Source organism: Callorhinchus milii, unplaced genomic scaffold (assembly GCF_018977255.1).
Source record: "Callorhinchus milii isolate IMCB2004 unplaced genomic scaffold, IMCB_Cmil_1.0 Scaffold1, whole genome shotgun sequence".
Taxonomy (NCBI): Eukaryota; Metazoa; Chordata; class Chondrichthyes; order Chimaeriformes; family Callorhinchidae; genus Callorhinchus; species Callorhinchus milii.
In genome coordinates, this window is record NW_024704742.1 from 23,751,071 (window position 1) to 23,770,902 (window position 19,832).

Below are 19,832 nucleotides of genomic sequence, written 5' to 3' on the forward strand. Positions count from 1 at the left end.
TCTTTGCTTGGCAAAGCCTGACTTCCTCTATGTCAGGTGCGCTGAGCTCCAGCTCAATATTCGGTATCAATGCAGAATGTTCACATGGAATATTAACAGCAAAGGTCCGTTGTACAGGCTGTGTTAGCACCTTGAACTTGGCCGCACATCAACAAAAGTTCAATTGCAAGTTAACAAGCCCTCACTAAACCAGGGCTTTGTGGCTTCGACTAGGCCAATGAAAAGGTTCTGTACCTGTCTCACTATCCAGGCTTACTGGGCTTCCAGCAACAAGCAGAGCCTAACAGCAATCTCCAGGTGCACTTCATTCCTATTGTGGCTTATTATTATGTTTTATTTTTTAAAAATGCGGCTGACTTACATCTCTTGATAGCTGCTCTTATGGAAGACAGTGGTCCTTGACTGTAAGAAAAAGAAATAAAAACGTTACCTTTTATAATACAATACAGACTATAACTTTTTTTTCCCAAAGGGTGGGGTGATAGGAGAAGGACTTATGCTAGGGAAGTGTTCCACAGCGCGTCTCAGCAGGTTGTTCAACCGTTAGAATATGTATCATAACCGAGCGCAAGGTCTATCCACACATTTCACAGCACAGATTTCTGGAGTGAGGAGCAGGAACCCTGGATCATCTCCTCCCCTTTAGCTAGAAACCAAGTATCATAACTCTTGTATCTCAACCTGGCTCAGTTGGTAGCATTCTTGTCTTGCAACCAAAAGGTTGGATTTGGTACTCAGAGTCTATCCTGACACTCCGATTGGAGTGAAGCAGATGTTAAACTGAGGTTCCATGGACATTAAAGATCCCATGGCACAGATTGGAAAAGGAGAAAAGGGTAGTGTCCTAGCCAACAATCCCCTATATAAAATTGGTCATTCACTTCATGGCTGTTCGTGGGACATTGCGGTGTGCACATTGGCTGTCACATTCACCCACAAAATACACAGTAATTGCATTTTACAGTGCATCCTGATGTAAAAGGCACTATCTAAAAGGCAAGAATAATTAATTAATTATTATATTAATTAGTTGCCCAATAAATTGAAGTTGGTAATAACCCACTGCAAGAGCTCACGTGCCTTCCCCCAACTCACTCTGAAAGTCACCCACGCTGAGTGTTGATATTAGACAGGAACAGTTACACTGTTACATTGCAAATGACCAAGAGATAAATCAAAACATTTTACTCTGGTTTAACTTGTCCCACTTAGAAATCCTGCTGCTTCAGCCTTGAAAGCGTTAACATCAATCTTATACAGCAATGATTAAATTGGAATGAAGTTGAGCGTTCAAAGACTATCCCACCAAAAATAAAGCGTACTCTGGAATACAGGAAGAATATCCGCTTTGGACTAATCCCTCAAAGTTCGAAGACTTTTCCAAGTCAGAAGTCCGAGAGCTGCAGGAAGAGAGAGCACAATGCGTTCTCGAGAGGCAATTGAGGCAGGAGACGGCAGCAATCCTTTCCCTGCACCCCCCTCCCCCACCCTTCCTCTCGGCTAAAGTACAAGTTCCATTACGATTGCTCTTTATTGGCCCAGATTTCCACTAATGTACTCACAGCTCCTGGCACACAGTTTCTGAAGTCTGGAGCAGAGTGACAGGGCTGAAACACACAAACAAAGGAGCTGCAAAGATCGGGGAGTGGCTGCAAGTCACTGAGGACAAGGCGAGGCACCGCTGCTCTGCCAGGCTGGAATGGATTCAGCCCTGCACTGAAGGCAACAGCCACTATACATCAGTGTGGAATATCCCCGTCATCTGCCACATGTTTATTTCCTTTCTACCCTGAGGTGATGCCATCATCCTGCTGTGAACATCATTCAGCCCTGCACTGAGCGACTGGAGCAATGCCAGGAACAGCAAGAAGCCTAGAATGTGCACACACAAAGCACAGGAGATATTGGAAGTACAATTTGATGCATTAAATAAAACAAAAAACATCTGATGTTTGGAAGCGCATAAAAGTACTCTTGATGGTTAATGCTGCCATCTGAATCCCCAGATCAGGTGCCAGACATTATTCCTGCACGCACAACTTGAGAAATAAAGGTGGAGTTCTTTACTATGCTTCCTTCTACTATGAAGCACAGTCACAGTGCTGTCCTTCAGCATGCTAATTTATTTAACCATATTAAGAGTGTCGAACACGCTACAGGAAAAGCTCACAGTGTTGTGCCAATACACGATATGTAATACTCCTTAAATTCATCGCCTCAAAATTGTGGCAGCACTGCACCACCGTCCCACAAACAGTTGTGGATTAAGTGACCAAATTATTATTACAACAAAATTACATTTGTTTAGCACCTTTCACACCGGGAGAACAACAACAACTTGCACTTATATAGCGTCCTCCCACGCAGGGTAGCATCTCAGAGCTTTACGTCCCAAGGCGCTGGATAGTCAGTTTTTTGGACCTGAGCTGGGGGTCTGGATTGGGGAGGGTGGAAAGCAGGGGGGAGGTGGATGATCAAAAGCACAGTTGAAGAGGAGGGTCTTGAAAGAAGCAAGGGAGGGGTGAAGCAGAGGGGCTGCGGGATGGAGTTCCAGAGGGTGGGTGTAAAGTGGCAGAAGGCCCAACTGCCAATGGTGGGTCGGCAAGGTGGCGGACGTGAAGCAGGCTGGAGCCCGCTGAGCAGAGAGAGCGGGCAGAATGATTGGGGGTTAGGAGGTCGCAGAGGTAGATGGGGAGTAAGGCCATGGAGGGCTTTGAAGGTGAGGACCAGAATCTTGAACTGTATCCTCTGTGTGATGGGAAGCCAGTGGGGCCGGGTGAGGATGGGGGTGATAGGGTCACGGAGCCTAGTGCAGGAGAGGACATGGGCTGCAGAGTTCTGGATGATCTGCAGCCTATGGAAGGAGTCAGGGAGGCCAACAAGCAAGGAGTTTGTCCTTGCTTGTCGAAAGAAAAAATGCTCTTTCCAGGCAAGTTCCACAGCAAATTCAGAAGAGATTGGCCACTAACTGAAAGAGGAGTTTCAAAAAAATGAAAAAATTGCAGTCACGGAAAATGAAAATCAAAACAGTATGTTGCAAAAGGTCACATGAAGGCTCTCAGGCTCTGTACGACCAGACATCCTGTCCTATTGTTCCAGCAACAGTTGTCCACGTCTTTCGCACACAAGGCTGGCTTTGCAGGACATTGATAGTTGCCCGTTCATCACAAAATTACTGACTAAAACCATTTAGGGAAAATAGGAAAGGCGTAGCTGCGAATGCTACGTAAGCTTCAGTGTATTTTACACTAATTAAACCACTCTTGTGGTGTTTTCCACAACTGTCAATCAGACCAGATAGCCTATAATTCACAGTATTATTTGTTTTTGCTGCATATATTACAATACAACTTTTTGATTTCTTGTTTTAGAATTCTTCCTTGTCCAGTCCTCTTGACAAAACTGAATATATTCTGGTACAGATTCACAATATGGAGAAGGGAGTGGTGGGGATTTGGGTGGGGAGTACAGCTCCATACACTGTACATTCCATTCAAATATAGGCTGGTATCGGAGGAAATTCTTGCCAACCAAGATAGAACTTTCAGCCTGACCTTACCAGCTCCAATTTTCTCCCATTCACTTCAGAACGCACCAACTGCAGTTCTACAAGCACCACCGTCCTTCCAGCGCATCTCTGGACAGTAATCATTACGGCTGAATCCAATCTTGTCCCCCCACTAGATATCCATATGTGTGTGGTGTGTGGGGAGATGAAGGTACTGGATAATGACTAGAAGCTTGCAAATGGAAAACGTCCTCTCCATCATCAATCTCCATTAGTACAAATTCTTTCAGGTGACGTTATAGTAAATGCTGGCAGGCCTCACCCCACCACAGCATTCGCACAGCCCACTGAACCTTGCACGTCACAGCAACCTTGGGACTTAAAAACCAGTCTTTCTAGTCAGGTGGAATATTGAAGGTGGCACATCTTGTTCTGTAGCTCAGTGGTTAATACACCCGCCTCGCAAGCGAGAGACCTGGGTTCCCGGCAGGGCGAAACCTTGGACAAGTTTCCTTACTTCATGCGTCTGATAATAATTCCCTCAAGAAAAAAACAATAATAATTTGGTAACTCAATCCACGACTGTTTGTGGGACACTGCTGTGTGCAAGTGGCTGCCGCGTTTCGCCCACAAATATACAGTCAATTCCCTTTACAGTACATTCCGTGAAGCGCTTTAAGACATCTAGAAGACGTAAAAAGCGCTATATCAAATGTAAGGATTATTATTATTTATTATTATTGTCTGACCACAATACAGCTAACAAAATAAAAATACAACCTGCAGCTACTCCCCAACGTAGACCTGGAGAAATTCCTCCATTTTCTGCTCAAGCGCCAAACCATTCAAAAATAATCCTTGCATTTTATGTAATGCCTTATCAATGCCATCAGTCGCCATCAATGTCTCAAAGTGCTTCCCAGGGATTAATGTAGAGTTTAGTGACTATGTTTTGAAGGCCAATATGGCAGCCAATTTGTGAAAAGCAATGTCCCACCAAACTGCCATGAAGCGAATGACCCATCTTATCTGGGGGATTGTTGGCCAGAACCTTGGGAGAAATTTTCCTTATAGTGCCTTGGGATCTTGAGAGGCAGTCAGGTCCTCAGTTTAATGTATCATCCAAAGGATGGCACCTCCAATAATCCAGTATTCCCCCAACACCACACTGGACTGTCAGCCTGGTCTCAAAGTCCCAAAGAGGGCTTAAACCTACAATCTTTTGTGTCATCCATTGGAAGGGGCTTGCCTAAGGGGGTAAGATTATTTCAATGACACAATGTTATTCAAATGGTCCTACACTTGAGTACTTAACCTAAAACAAGTAAAAGTTTAAGTTATTTGATAAAAGGGGAGATGAAATTTGGCCACCATTAAAACTGAGGAATGCCCAAGTATTTGAAGGTTTATTTTCTCCTTCCAAGTCTCAATCCATTTTGAAGTGTGGAATGTTTCGAAACAATAGAAAAGTGCTTTAAAGATTTGTATGGCTCTTTTAGTCAAGAGGGTTTGCATTCATTAACCTTGGAGCACCTTACAAAGAACAATATTTGCGTGCAGAGAACAGACTTTTGATACATACAACCAAATTTCTTACAAATGCAATTAACCACTCCCAGGGAAAGAAAATGGAATGTAGAAAAACATGCATTTGGATAGTTACAAATGCCCCCTCCACTCCTTAGTTAAATAACTAGACTCAAAACAGATGCAGAATTAACCTTTGGAGAATAAACAGATTAACAGTGGAGCAGCAATGGGGCATGTTCACAAGCAGGGGTCTTTCACTCCACTAAACCCAGACAGCAGTGCTCCTCTTACAGTACTTCTGAGTTGCATCTGGCCCAGTGACTGATTCGATATGAAAAGCATGATTTACAGGCTGGAGGAGATTTGGGAAAATAATTAGCTCCAGACAGATGGAAATATGTACACAACCCTTCTTCCAACAAGGAAATATTTGAGTTTTAGCTCAGCCTTTTGTGAAGCTACAAAGTTCTGTTGCTTTGTGTGCCTTGAAATAACTTTTGTTTTCTCGTTTAAAGGATCCCATCAGCAGTTTCTTTATAGATCCATCTGAAATTGTTGTGGTGCATAAAGTACGAGTTGCACAATTCTCACTTTAGCCAATTTGCATGCAGCCATATCCTACAAACAGCCCTGAAGCGAATGACCTATTTTATTTGGAGAATTGTTGGCCGGGACAGCGTTGAAGAACTATAGAGCCACGAGAGTCTCATGAGGGGTCTTGGTCTGGCTCATAGCCACCTGAGCTTTCAACAGAAAACATGTGACTTAGATGATTATCACTGACAATTTGTTTAGAGGCGAGTGCAATTCTTTTCAGTGTTCAGATTGACATCTCTCTGTGAATCAACCTTTTCTGCGATTGCATTCAAAGGAAAATAGAAATCTCTCGTCAAATGAACGTTTGGTAGCAGAACTGCACTGTGCGGCTTCGCAATCATTTTCAAAACCACACCATCCAATTATTAGAAATTATTTGAGAAATACTCAGCTCACACTCATGTGTTGTTTTGTGTTGGTAATGCTAATATTTGCATATGTATGGGTTTTGCTGCTATCGATGTGGTATTCTTGGTGTTGCCTTTGCTGCCAAAAACAAAAACATACGTATGACATGCTTATAAATAAATGTTTTGGAGGAATTTCTGTGACTCGTTTTATTTTTCGATTGCTGTGGCTCACAATGTTGTTCATGAGGCACACGTTAGGGTTCAACAACCCTGGTCTAGGAGAAACTCCCTTCTCTTTTCGAATAGTGCCATGGGATCTTTAACTTCCACCTGAACAGGCAGACAGGACCTCGGTGTAACATCGCATCCGAAGGATGTCACAAGTTGCTCAGCAGTGCAGTGAGTTGTCAAAGGTTTAGTTTCTATTTTAAGTGGATGTTGACTTGGCCGCTCCAGTCTCAGACTCGCATCCACAGAGCGAGCTCGGGTTCAATATTCACCTTCAGTTGATATTTAAACATGACCGCAGGCGAGTCGTGACAACTTTCAACCAGGTGATGACGCATACAAGCTCCCTTCCTCTCAGACACTCTAGACATAAAACCACATCTCTTGCTGAATGATCACTGGGTGAACATATGCAAAGCAGCCTCTGCTACAGGCCCTCTCACCTACCTGGCTGAGCAGGTGCATTGCACCATGAACTCAATGGTACTATTGAAAACAATGATGCAACAAGGAACATCAATTCAAATAAAGCGAGTTGGGCAATCTAGGCTTCACCCTCAATGAGGCGTCATCCTGTCCCTCAGTCGGATTAGGGTTCAACATCGCTGGTCTAGGACACGTGAAAGGCAAGTGAAATGTTCCAGGCATCACCAACTCAAAGAGGGTAGAGATGGTAATGGGTCAAGATAATAATAGTAAAAATCCTTGCATTTGATATAGCGCCTTATCACACCATCAAGACATCTCAAAACCCTTCTCTTGGCCCGTCCCATTGAGTAATTCTTTGAGGCGGTAGGGAAAAAGAGGAAAATTGTTACCAAAAAAGTATCTTTCCAGGCAAGTGGTAAAGGAGAGAAAACACATATTAGAATTACCTAGTTTCCCTGAAAAGTCGGAGCAGTTCACAGATTGCTCATTTTAATGTTCAGCCTCGAGCTTTTTAGCTATTTAGCTACAAGTTCCAGGCATCAATCCTTCTGGGATTCAAACATCTGCTACCAATGGTGAAATTTGTAGTGGCCTGGGATCCTTGATAATTTATTGGACTTTTGCACTTCAAAAGGTAATAACCTTAGCCTGATCCGTAGAGAATTATGCCATGTGTTTTTGAGATTTTCAGCATGTTAAAAAAATTTACCAGTAATTGAAACGTCTCAGTTTGAAGATCGGTCACTTGGGGTGAGTGGAACCGAAAACTCCAGGAACCAAATGTCAGTGAACATCTCAGATATCAGTTTGTGGGATGTTGCTATACGCAACCAGCTACCACATTTTGCTCAAAATACAGTCCCTTCACTTTACAGTATATCGTGTGAAGTGATTGGAGACATCTAGATGATGTGATCAGGTGCTATATCAAGTGCAAGGATTAATTATTATTATTGTGATCATCTGTCACTGCTACACCTCAGAGATTGCGCATAGAATCAATTTATATTAAATAGTGCCTTTCACTTAGGGAGTCACTGGAATGTACTGACGATGCATTAAATGGATGAAGCCTGATCTGTGGAGGCTGAGTAAGTGTTGAAGTGCACCAATAAAGTGCCTTAGATCAGCACTTTAGGTGCTGGTCTCTGAAGTCGCAAACGGAGGTTCTTCCCTCTCCTCCACCACCATCTCTTGTTAGAAGTTCCAATAGTGACAATAAAGGATACATCACAAACACAAGGAATGAAGTGTGTATTTCCAAATAGCAACCTTGAATTCAGACTTCAACAGAATCACAACAATAATTTTCATTTGTAAAGCGGACTTCATGAAGGGGAGAGTCTTGAGGTAAATAGCACTTAACCAGAGTAAATAAACCAGGGAGATGGGAAAGAAACACAAGCTCGAAGAAAATTCACAAGCATCAAGCAATACTTTAAGTGTGGAGTTGCTCATTTAACTGTAAATGAAAGTCAAAGCCAAATCTCAGCACTCCCCCAATTGCTTAGTTAATGGGGCTCTCGCCTCAGTCAGAAGTTTGTGCGTTCAAGTCTCATGTCAGAATTTAGAGCTCCCGGTCCAGGTGATGTCCCAGTATTGAGGAGCACTGCATTGTCATAGGTGCTGTCCTTCAGATGAGATGCTAAAATGAAGTCTGATTTGCCTGTTGAGACAGACATTAAAGATCCCATGGCCGTATATTGCATAGAGAAGGGAATTTCTGCTGGTGTCCTGGCTAACAAACCCCCAAATAAAAAAAAGGGTTATTCATTTCAAGGCTGTTTTTGTAACATTGCCAGACATGAATTAGCTGCCGCATTTGCCTACAATTGCATTTTACAGAAAACTGCCTGAAAAGCTTTGATATGTTTCTATCCGATAAGGCACTATATCAAGTGTCAGGATAACTATTGTTTATTACAGCCACTGTCCAATTTGAAAATGAGCAATCCATCCCCAGGTACAATTACAAAGTGACTGGAAGTTGAAGCACTAATAATTAATCTCAAGAACCGCTTTGCGACCAGTTTGTTTAGAGAGAAGGAAATGCCAGGGTTCCCCCTTTCCAAATCACTATACAAATGGCCTCAAGGGGAAAGTACTTATGAAGGCTTTGCAGACAGCATTGGCTTGGTTGTAATGCTCATCATGGTTAAACTGTAAGTTGAGTTAGGGCTCACACATAAAAATAGCCCCTTGGGCGAGGTTCAGGGGGTGATTAGCACCAGTAGAAATGTCCAGCAAAAAGGAGAGGAGAGGAAGTGGGGGAAAAAATTATGTGGGAGAGAAAGTTACATCCAAAGTTAAACTAGCTCATTGGGGGATCGATGGCCAGAACACTGGGAGAAACTCGTTTTTCTTTTGGAATAGTGAACATCCACCTGCAGTTTAACGTCTTATCTGAAGGACAGCACCTCCGACAATGGTACACTCCCCCCACATTGCGCTAGAGCATCAGGCTAAATTTTGAGCTCAAAGTCCTGACATGGAGCTTGACCCTACAACCTCCTAATTTAGAGATGAGTTGTACCAACTGAGCCAATATTACAATAAAAGCTGAACGTGAAATTGCCTTCCCCGGTTTAAGATGGCCAATGTGCTATGATGCTTGTTGATTTAAAGCAATACGATTTTCTTTGAAAGACAGACACCAGGCCAATGGTGTGAACAATCCACATGCCCTACAACATGCTTACCTAGAGCTGCGTGGTGCCTGGTCTGGCTTATTTCGATCAGGACGATCTGTAAATCAAAAAACAAAACACAACTTAATAGCAGAATCAGGTCATCTTCGGTGTATTGCAGTTGCACTGCTAGAGATTTAGATAGCACTTAAATTGTGGGATTGCTTGAGATTGACATTAAGACCCCGTTAAGTGGAGGTCATGCCACAGAGAGCTTATTTGCTTACGTGCTTTTATATTGCACCCACTATTGGGAAAATTCTACATCGCACAAATAATTCGAAACCCAATATGAATCATGTCGTTCTCTTCCTACAAGATAGCTGGTCCCTCCGTGGATGTTCGGCTCAAGTGGATACAAATAAATAACCTCTCCTCCAGTACTCATTGTCTACAAGCCTGGTGAAATGTTGTACTCGTGTTATATAGAGGCCAAGTGACAAGATGTTCGGCTGTACAAGTGGCCTGACCAGATTCTTTCATGGTTACTACCTCAGTTCATTTCTCCTCAGATATTCTGCTGATAACACACGAGACACGTCAGTAAATTAAATATTGGTTTTAACCAGAGAAGCCTCTCTCCGTCTCTCAGTGGTGGATCTCCTTACCACGCTTACACTGATCAATGAAAATAGTGGGAAGTCAAAAATTAAACTAGTGAATACTGCAGTTATTGTTTTTACTGGTAATTACACATACACGGGACATTTGTTTGCCACAGGCAATCTCTTCAGGTTACTGAAAATAGCGGAGGCTCAGAATGTTGCAGCACCTCCTCCTCCTTTCACTCCACATTTCCAGCAAAAAGTGCCTGGTAAAAGTCACATTACAAAAGCAGGATACGAAGGAAACACACAGCGTGTGGATCAGTACGGGAACCACTAGTTTCTCCAACCATTGCAGCAGGTCCTCCTTCCACACATTGATTCAGAAGTTGTGCATTTCATGTTTTTATTTCCGTTCTCCAGAATCTTTTTTCTTTCATCATTACAAGTACCAGAAAACTAATTTATATACACCTGCTGAAAAAAAATCTTTTAGTCAGTCATTTCTCCTACACCAGCCCTGCCTCTATTAAATTGATTCATGATAGTGTGGAACCAAGCTTGTTCCATGAACAGATCTGGTTGCTTTCTTTTAATATAAACGCTCTTGCCTCAATCAGAAAGTTCTAGGTTCAAGCACCACAACCAAGTGTCTACAGGCTGATGCTCCAATACAAAGCTCAGGGAGCACTGCATTGTCAGAGGTACTGCTTTTAGATGAGCTGTTAAGACGAGGTCCTGTCTACCTGTTCAGATGGATATTAAAGATCTCCCACTACTTGAAGAGAGAATGGAGTTTACTTCATCCTGGCCAACAATCTTCTAGATAAATTGATCATTCGTATCATGACCATTTGTTGAGACTATGCTGTGCAGAAAATGGCGGCCATATTTGCCTACAATTGCACAGTCACTATATGGACAGCAGTGAGGTGCAATGAGAAATGGCATTCTATGTGCTATATCAGATACCAGGATGATGTTACCACATAAAAACATTCCTAACGAACTTTTCATTTGAATGGAAGCACCCTTGCCTATAATATTGGCTTCCCTCACTCAAAACTCTTTGCATTTTATACTTAGAGAATTGTTGAAACATTCTCTTATTTCCAAGAGACAAACTTCTCTAAAACAAATACAAGCAGCAAAGTATTTCATTTTTTCTAATTAGACTCATCAGCAGAGCTTGTTGCTGCCGTGGCTGCTAACTCTATAGCTGGATTATATAACAAACAGAATGTGAAACTGGAATCAATTAATTTGATTTTCTCCCCTCTGATCACAGCTTTATTAATAGCTGGTTAAATCAATTCGTTTTTTTAAAAGCAATTAGGCATTAGAGTTTAAGAGGATTTATTTAATTGTCATTCTTTTATCTTCTTTGAATAATTGCAGAAGAAATATTTGTTCCCAGGCTCTCAAATGTTTCAATATTTGCTATTGAAAGAGCTCGTTCAGAAAATGTTAACCTTTCCTCTCACTCCACAGAGAGCAATCACTCTTCAAAACATATGCAACAAAGGGAGAAATACAGATAGACAGTCAAGAGATATCGAGGGTCCATTTCTTCCTTAACCCGATGTCCATTACACTGCATTTTCCAGCAATGATCACTGGGAGACGATCATAAACTCTGGCTAATTTTCTCCTCCGAGGTTAGGAACACAATGGTCCGCACTGCTGCCTCAGCTGAGATCAGGTAATTCAGTGGTGGCCAACCTTCTCAGTCGGCCAACCAAATAAAAAATTCTTGATTCATGGCTACACCATAAATAGATACATAGAAACAAGAGTTGGTTATTCAGCCCCTCAAACCTGTTGAGGGGTAATTGTTACTCAGTAGCTGCTGGAAACAAAATATTGATTTAACAGATTTACCTAGGCTAGTGTGAGTGTTCAGTGGGCCACTTTTGGACCGTGAGCCATGGGTTGGCTACCTCTGAGCTAACTCATCACAGATGACAGTAACAACTTGCATTTCTATAGCACCCTTCATGTGGGGTAGCAATTAACAATGGCGTTGTTTGAAACCGAGCTGAGGGAAAGTCCTCAGGTGCGATCTGATAACAGCGAAAAAGGGGTAAAGCAGAGGGCAGAGTGTCTGAAAGCACAGCCATCGACAGAGGGGTCAATAATATAAAGAAAGCCCAAACCAGCTGAGTGAAGTAGACGAGTAGAAGAGTACTACCTGCAGGCAAAGGGGCGAGAGAGGAGGTTTGGTCCCTGGCCTCTACCAAAGCCATTATGGACCAGGACCCATGGTCACCAGCCACCTTCCCTTCCCATTGCAGTCATCCACACATTTGACTTCTGGCTCAAGACTTTGGACTAGCAGTTAGCAGGATTAGGGCATTTATTCTGGTTTAGGAAAAGTCAATGGAAAGGCAGCATCTGGACTTCAAATGCATGACCTGGTTTCATTGATTACCATATCAGGTGAGGTGGGGGGGCAGCAAAGAGAAAGTGAAGACACCACTTCTACACATTCAAGTCATTCCAATTCAACATTTAAAGGAATCTCTCTTCTAAAACAGCAAAATCAAACTGGCAGCTGAAGCAATAATAGACAATGATTGCAGTTTTTAAGATGACAAGCTGTTATATCTTGTCCAGAACAGCAGAAGCAGAAGACATTGCCTGTGATTGAAGGGGGGTAAATTCAAAACAACTCTGGAAACACTACTTCAGTGAGTGAGCGGTAAATTGGAGTCCTGTAGTTCAGTGGTTAGAGCCTTGCAAGCAAGAGACCTGGGTTTGATTCCCAGCAGGATGAAATTTTGGGCAAGTTTCCTTACTCCATAGTCCTGATAATAATCCCTCAAGATAAATAAATAATAATAATTTGGTCACTCAACCCACAACTGTCTGTGGGATACTGCTGTACACAATTGGCTGCTGCGTTTCACCCACAAATGTAGAGTCACTACACTTTACAGTATATTCTGTGAAGCGCTTTGAGATGTCTAGAAGACGTGAGAAGCGCTACATCAAGTGCAAGGATTATTATTATTTTATTATTATGTATGGAACAGACTCCCTAGGGAGGCAATAGAAGCAGAAAGTGTTGATTCTTTAAATGCAAATTAGATTATTTATTTTATGAAATAATATTTTGAGCATATGAGCAGTTCAGGACATGACGTGCATGCAACTGCCAGGAAGGTGAACTGGATGGACTTTGGTCTTTTTTGGTCCAGCATTTCCTATGTTCCTATACTGTAATGCCTTCATCAAAAGGACATTCATGAAAGGATCTTAGATATACACGTGAGGAAGAAGGGAATAGAAGAGTACGGGAGGGAGTAAGGAGTGGGTAGAGGTTTTTGTGTGGAGTAGAAACACTGGTACAGATTGGTTGGACTGTAAATTTATGTAAATCTTCCATTCAAAAAAATTTGAACCACTCCCTCGACAGAAGCCATAGCAGAAATGCTACTGCGTGTTCTAAAGACCCCACCAACTGCCTGAGGGGAATAAAAGGTTAAAAATATTCTACTGTCAGCCTGCTCACAATGCAAGCAGCACCACAAACAGGTTCACTTGAACAGGAATTATCTGCAGAGTTTCCATGATGCACACATAGACTGCCAATCACAAGAAAAGCTTCTGACTCAACAAGAAGAAATGTCCGTCAAAAAAAATCAGGTGGAAGAAACCGAGATACAAGTGAGGAGATTTGCAAAGACGATAAAAATATTCAGCTCTGTGCAAGTTATGATTGGTCTGTGTTTGATTTTATTTCTGAAAATGTTGAGATTAATTTAAATTGGTTCACCTACACACAGTTACTACAATTCACAGTAAAATCCTGTGAAGGGCTTTGAGACATCAATGACAACGTGATAAGGTACTATATCAAATACACAGAGTATTGGGAGGATTTTGGCGTGTTGGATAGAGTTGAGACAAGAGCAATAAGGCTTATTCCAAGATTCAGGGCTTCAGGTGATGAACGATGCCTCAGAGAGCTTTTCATTGGTGAAAATGTTCTATGGAGAAAATGAAAGGCACACCTCATTTCAGATTTTAGGAACATAAGAACAGGAGAAGGCCATTCGTCCTCTCGAGTCTGTTCCACCAAATCATGGCTGATCTGTACTTCAACTTCATTCACCCACCTTGATACACTTGGAATTTTAAAATCTGAGGTCAATAGATTTTTTTTCCTGAGAGCCACAGATGAAAGGAGTTTATTTAACTTGAACCATGAATCCACAGCTAGAAACTGGTTTAAAATTGGCAAGCTTTAAATGAGACAAAAGATTAGTCATTTCGCCTTTCCTTCCCTTCTACATCCCCCCTCAAAAGTATCATTCCCTTGAGCGGGTGTCCCAACTCAAGTACCCAACCAATGTTAAGCGCTCAGAGATGTCCTCGCAATTTGAAAGGCACTATATAAATCTACTGGAGTACTGGACATGTGGAAAAAACTTCTGACGAATGTGATTTATCCTGTCTTGATTAACTGCTTCATAAGAGAGCTTGGTGGTGACTTGACCAAGTTGTCATAAGTATCTGCGTTGATCCTAATTTCAGTTGGACTTTTCTCAGGCGCAATTGACAACAAGTGACAAATATTGTGGGCAGGAATGAAAATTGCATATGAACTGTAGGATGAAGACCATCTGGATTTAGTGAAACCTCTTTTCTCAATCGCTGTGCTGATCCCATGGTCTAATGCGCTCCAGTGATGGAAGGAAAGAATAATCTTCCAGGCAGAACAAGAGAAAGAAGAGTTTTAGGATGATCACCAAAGAATGCAGAGGAGGCAAATATTAGTAACAATTTTTATTAAAATGTTGTAATCCCAACATTCATTAAGTATGGCACATGGCTAATTTTAACTTGGAAGAATTCCAGCAGGTCTATGGAAAAGTCCCATCTTTCTCTGCACCACAAAATCTCATCTCAGTATTAGACATCAAGTCCTAGATGAGAGCTGACTTTCTCCAGTTGAACGTCAACAGGATCGAGTCCCTTCTGGTTGGCTCCGTTCAGTGCCTCCCTACCTCGGGCGCTAACAGCATCTCCCTCCATGGATGCAATCTACTCCTGGAGTCGATACAGAACCCCTGCATCCTGCTCAAGACCCAACTGCCCTTCATCCCCCACATCTGTTCAGACTTTCCCCACCTCTGCAATATTGCCCGGCTTCGTCAGTCTCTCTCCCCAGGCTACTGAGACCCTTATCCACGCATTCATCACATCCAAGCTCGACTACGCAAACTCCCTGCTTGTCGGCCTCCCCAACACTTCCCTCCACGGGCGGCAGATTATCCAGAACCATGCAGCCCATGTCCTCTCCTGCACCAAGCTCCGCGACTATTACCCCTATCCTTGCCCAGCTCCATTGGCTCCCCATCATGGAGGATACAGTTCCAAGATCCTGGTCCTCACTTTCAAAGCCTTGCATGGTCTTGTTCCTCCTTATCTGTGATCTCCTAACCCCCTATCAACCTGTCCGCTCCCTCCACTCCACAGAAAATTCCATCCAGACTTGATACACGTTTGTGAGCTTAGCCTGATTTAAGAATTTAACACAAATAGATTGTAGCACCTCAAGTTTTTTCACCCTCTCCCTCCCTCCCAGGAGATTCTGTCAATCCCACACAAGTTATACATCACAATATGCAGCAACACTCTTCCTATCCTTCGTGAATGGCGCTATGCAAATGCAAGTTATTGTTGTGTTCTAGACAGGCCCTGCTTATCTATTCAACATAGGTGGTGCACTACACTACAAGCCTCGACATTCACTTTGGTGATCATTAAGACTGCTAGTCAAACTCTGTTGCACTCAGAAACAGGTTTTACTTCACATCATGGCTCAGTGACCTCCACAATGTAACATCCCAGGGGCACTGATCATTTCCCTTTCATTGTCCTGCGAGTCACTAACGGATACTGAAAGCCGATCGTCCAAGATCAGGCTACATGTGGGATCATATTATGTGCATCGCACACAGCAAATCAACAGGAACAAAGTGTAAGTGTTTCAGCACAGGAGCACTTTCACAGGACAGGCAGTCTTAAATGTGCAACTTTAAATGTAATGCAGAACATCAAATGGATAAACTGAAACATTATTGGTGAATGGATTGAGAAAATAAACTCAGAACAATACTTCAACAAGAAGTATTGTCAAAGTATTACTTCAACAATAATAAGCCCAGAATTTTGAAGGATCAGTTTAGGACAGACACCAGGAAGTCTTATTTACCCAGAGATTTGTCAACTGCTGGATCATATTACCAGGAAGGGTGGTTGAGTGCAGGAAGCTGGCTGGCCTCATTTAGAAACTTGTGCTGTTAAAAAAAACAATTCTGTAATGGAAAGACTTTCATTGGGCCAATAAGATTAGATCCAATAATATTAATAATAATCCTGGCATTTGATATAGTGCCTTATCACATTCATGAACAAGTTCCACAATGACAAGACAATTCCCAACAACAACGAGATTACACTTTCACGTCGGGAGGACATCCCAAGGCGCTGGACAATGTACAGCATTTCAATCCCGAGCTGGGGTCAGGGAGGGAGGAAGGGAGAAGGGAGGGGAAGTGACGGATGGCATGGTCGAAGAGAAGGGTTTTGAGGCAGGACTTGAAGGAGGCTAAGTAAGGAGGGGGCGAGACCGAGTGACTGGGGGATGGAATTCCAGAGGTTGGAGGCAGAATGGCTGAAGGCTCTCCCGCCATTGGTGGGGTGGGTGGGTTGGGGGACATGGAGCAGGCCGGAGCCGGCTGAGCGGAGGGAGCGGGAGGGTTGGTAGGGTTTAGGAGGTTTAGGAGGTTGCAGAGGTAGAGTGGGGCGAGGCCATGGAGGGCTTTGTAGGTGAGGACCAGGATCTTGAACTGGATCCTCTGAAGGCTAGAGTCGGGCGAGAATGGGGGAGATGGGACACGGAGTTTGGTGAAGGAGACGACATGGGCTGCAGAGTTCTGGATTATCTGCAGCCTGCGGAGGGAGGAGTTGGGAAGGCCGACAAGCAGGGCGTTTGCATAGTCGAGTCTGGATGCGATGAAGGCATGAACAAGAGTTCAGCCGCTTGAGGGGTGAGGTAGTGGCAGAGTCGAGCGAGTTTACGGAGGTGAGGGAAGGCAGAGCAGGTCATGGCTTGGATGTGGGGAAGAAATTACAGTTGAAGGTCAAACAAGACACCTAGGTTCCTGACTGGCGGTGAGTTGAAGTGTGCAACCATGGAGGTGATGCTGCCAGAGCCTGAGGTGCTGAGGCACTGGCGCGAACCAATCTGGAGGGCCTCAGTCTTGTTCACATTCAACTGTAGGAAAGTTGCCCTCATCCAGGACTTGAGAGAGCCCTGATCACAGATATTCAGAATGTCATTAGTGACTGTGACCAGGGCTGTTTCCTTGCTGTGGGCAGTGTGGAAGCAGGATTGGAGCGGTTCAAAGACGGAATGGCGAGAAAGAAAGGAGCGGAGCTGGGACACGACAACTCGTTTCCAAGACCTTGGAGAGGAATGGGAGGTTAGAGATGGGGCGGTAGCTGGAGAGGAGGGATGGGTCCAAGGAAGGTTTTTTCAGGATGGGGGTGATGTCGGCTGTTTTTAGGGGGGGTGGGAACTGGACGGGTGGACAAAGACCAACAACCAATAATACGTACATTTGATATAGCAATATCATATTCGCTATATCAAATGCAAGTATTATTATTGGTTGTCTCAAAGCGCTTTGAAGGATATACTATGCCTGTAGCCAATTTGTAACAAATACAAAGTCTACAGTCTTCGCCTACAGATAGTTACTACACTTTACAGTAAGCCTTGTGATGTTTCGATGAAACAATAATGAACTATATCAAATAAAATGCAAGGATTATCTCAGACGGATGATTAGATACATATTACCACATGAACAGGGATTTGACCATAGAGGAGGAAGTTCATGTGGCCAGACACCTGGCTCTCTGCTTATCTATCCTCTCAATATACTGATGTCTGTCTTTCAGACACACACGCACGCGCTAATTTTAGTCTCTCAGACACACACACACACACACAAATTTCAGTCTCTCAGACACACATGCTGATTTCAATCCATCCATGATCCTCTCTCGGACACACATGCTGACTTCAGTTGATTAGCCTCTGACACAAACTTTTGATGGTGAAGGTGGAACTGTATCAAGAACAAATACAGTAAAAACAATCAACCTCAAGTGTAGATTGAGAGCACAGCCTGTGCTCCAGTGCACACCTGCACGTTTGACCCACATTCAGAGCGTAAATCGTGAACATTTCTGATCTCTCTTCCTAATTCCCGAAGTTAAAAATAAACCAGTCAAGCACACGTTAACATGAGATACGTTTAGAGACCTCAATCCTCAGCAGACTACGAAAGACTTAAAATAAAATCACGTTTTCTTTCCCACCTTTGGTTAAGCTCCATGTTTCAACCAGACTCCGGTACCTTTAGCACTGCAGTGAGAAATAAAATCACAAGCCAGATGATCACAACAGTCTTAAAGCAGCTCTTGCTTTAAACAGCACTTCTCCTGTGTAACATGCTGAATTTCAGGAAGTCACAGGAGTGCCTTCAGTTTGTCGCACACTTCCATCCAGGAAGTTTCTATATCTGGAAGCCTGGAGGACTGTTGGACCGGCTCACAGTGAAGCAGGTGTTGAGCAGGGATAATAAAGAGGAGGAGGAACAGCAAAGGGAAAACAAGACCGATCTGTGTCAACAACAGCTCTATTCATACCGCAGAGAGGATTTTCTAACGCGTTCCACTGCCTTTTAGGGCTTCGCTGGCAGCTTCCAGAAATGCTGTGAACAGTCCTTTTATACTCACAACGACTTGGGACGTCAAGTTCCCCAACGCTTTCCGCACCAAGATAGGATTTCCAAAAGTTACTCATTGCGAAAGAAACAGTGTATGACATTTCTCATGAATTCAGTAACAATTTTATCATCAAAACTACTGCAACCACAACTTGCACTAACGTTACGCTTTTCATGTAGCACAAACTACAACAAACAACATCTGTATAGCAGCTTTCACGGCGGGAGGATTTCACAACATCTAGAAGCAATTTACAAAGATGAGATAATGTAGATTTTTTTGTGTGGGGGGGGAGAAGAGATGCTGGCAAACAGTCAAAAATTTAGATTTTAAAAAGGGATTTTCAAGCACAGGATGGAGGGATTTCAGGAGAGGGGCAGAGCGGAGGCACAGTGTCTGAAAGCTTGGCCACCAGGACATTTAGCAGTTTTCCCACCACCAGTGGGGGAGGAAGCCACTAAAATGATCTCTCTCTGATGTTTCAAACTTACACTTGTGCACAATTCCAAAAGCACATCTCACTCAAGTGACGGTTCTTGTGCTGTAATCTGAGACAGTTTACATCACCAGCCTCCCCATCCATCAGGGCTTCACAACCCCGCTCAAATTTCGTTCCCACCCAATATCCAGACGCAAAACATACTCTGTTACTAGATAGCAAACGGGAGCAGAAATTCAGGTTGATCTTCCCAATTGCTGCCCCAACCAAGATAGACTAACGTATGACAAACCAGCTATCTAACTTGTGACCTTCTGTGCCAGTTTGGCTGAGCGTCAGATCTAAATAATAATAATCCTTGCATTTGATATAGCACTTTTCACGGCTTCTAGACGTCTCGAAACCGCTTCACAGAATGGACTGTATGACTTTTGTAGCTTTATCTTCAAGTGCTCTCTTTTAGTTAGTCTTTTGTTCTGCAGTAATCATGTTTATTTTTAAGTGAACTACAATCTCATCAAGGGGAGGAATCTAGATTCCCACGCCACGTCCTACACGACAGTCAAAAGGATTCACTAATCAAGTCTTAAGCGTAAATGATTCACTCCATATAGCAAATGGAGAGCAAGTCTTTCTTTCTGGTTCTCTCATTCCTCTTCCTTGGAAAGGCTGGAAGGTACTCCTGACTGAAATGGCCACATACTCAGG

At 43.2% G+C, this 19,832-nt stretch overlaps 1 protein-coding gene across 1 annotated transcript in view; it reads right to left on the reverse strand.

Annotated features, from left to right (window-relative positions):
* Positions 1-19,832, reverse strand: part of sh3d19 (SH3 domain containing 19) — a 63,453-nt gene that overhangs the window by 26,738 nt on the left and 16,883 nt on the right. The window contains 2 exon segments of the mRNA XM_042340157.1: positions 362-402; positions 9,342-9,387. Coding sequence (XP_042196091.1) covers positions 362-402; positions 9,342-9,387 — 87 coding nt within the window.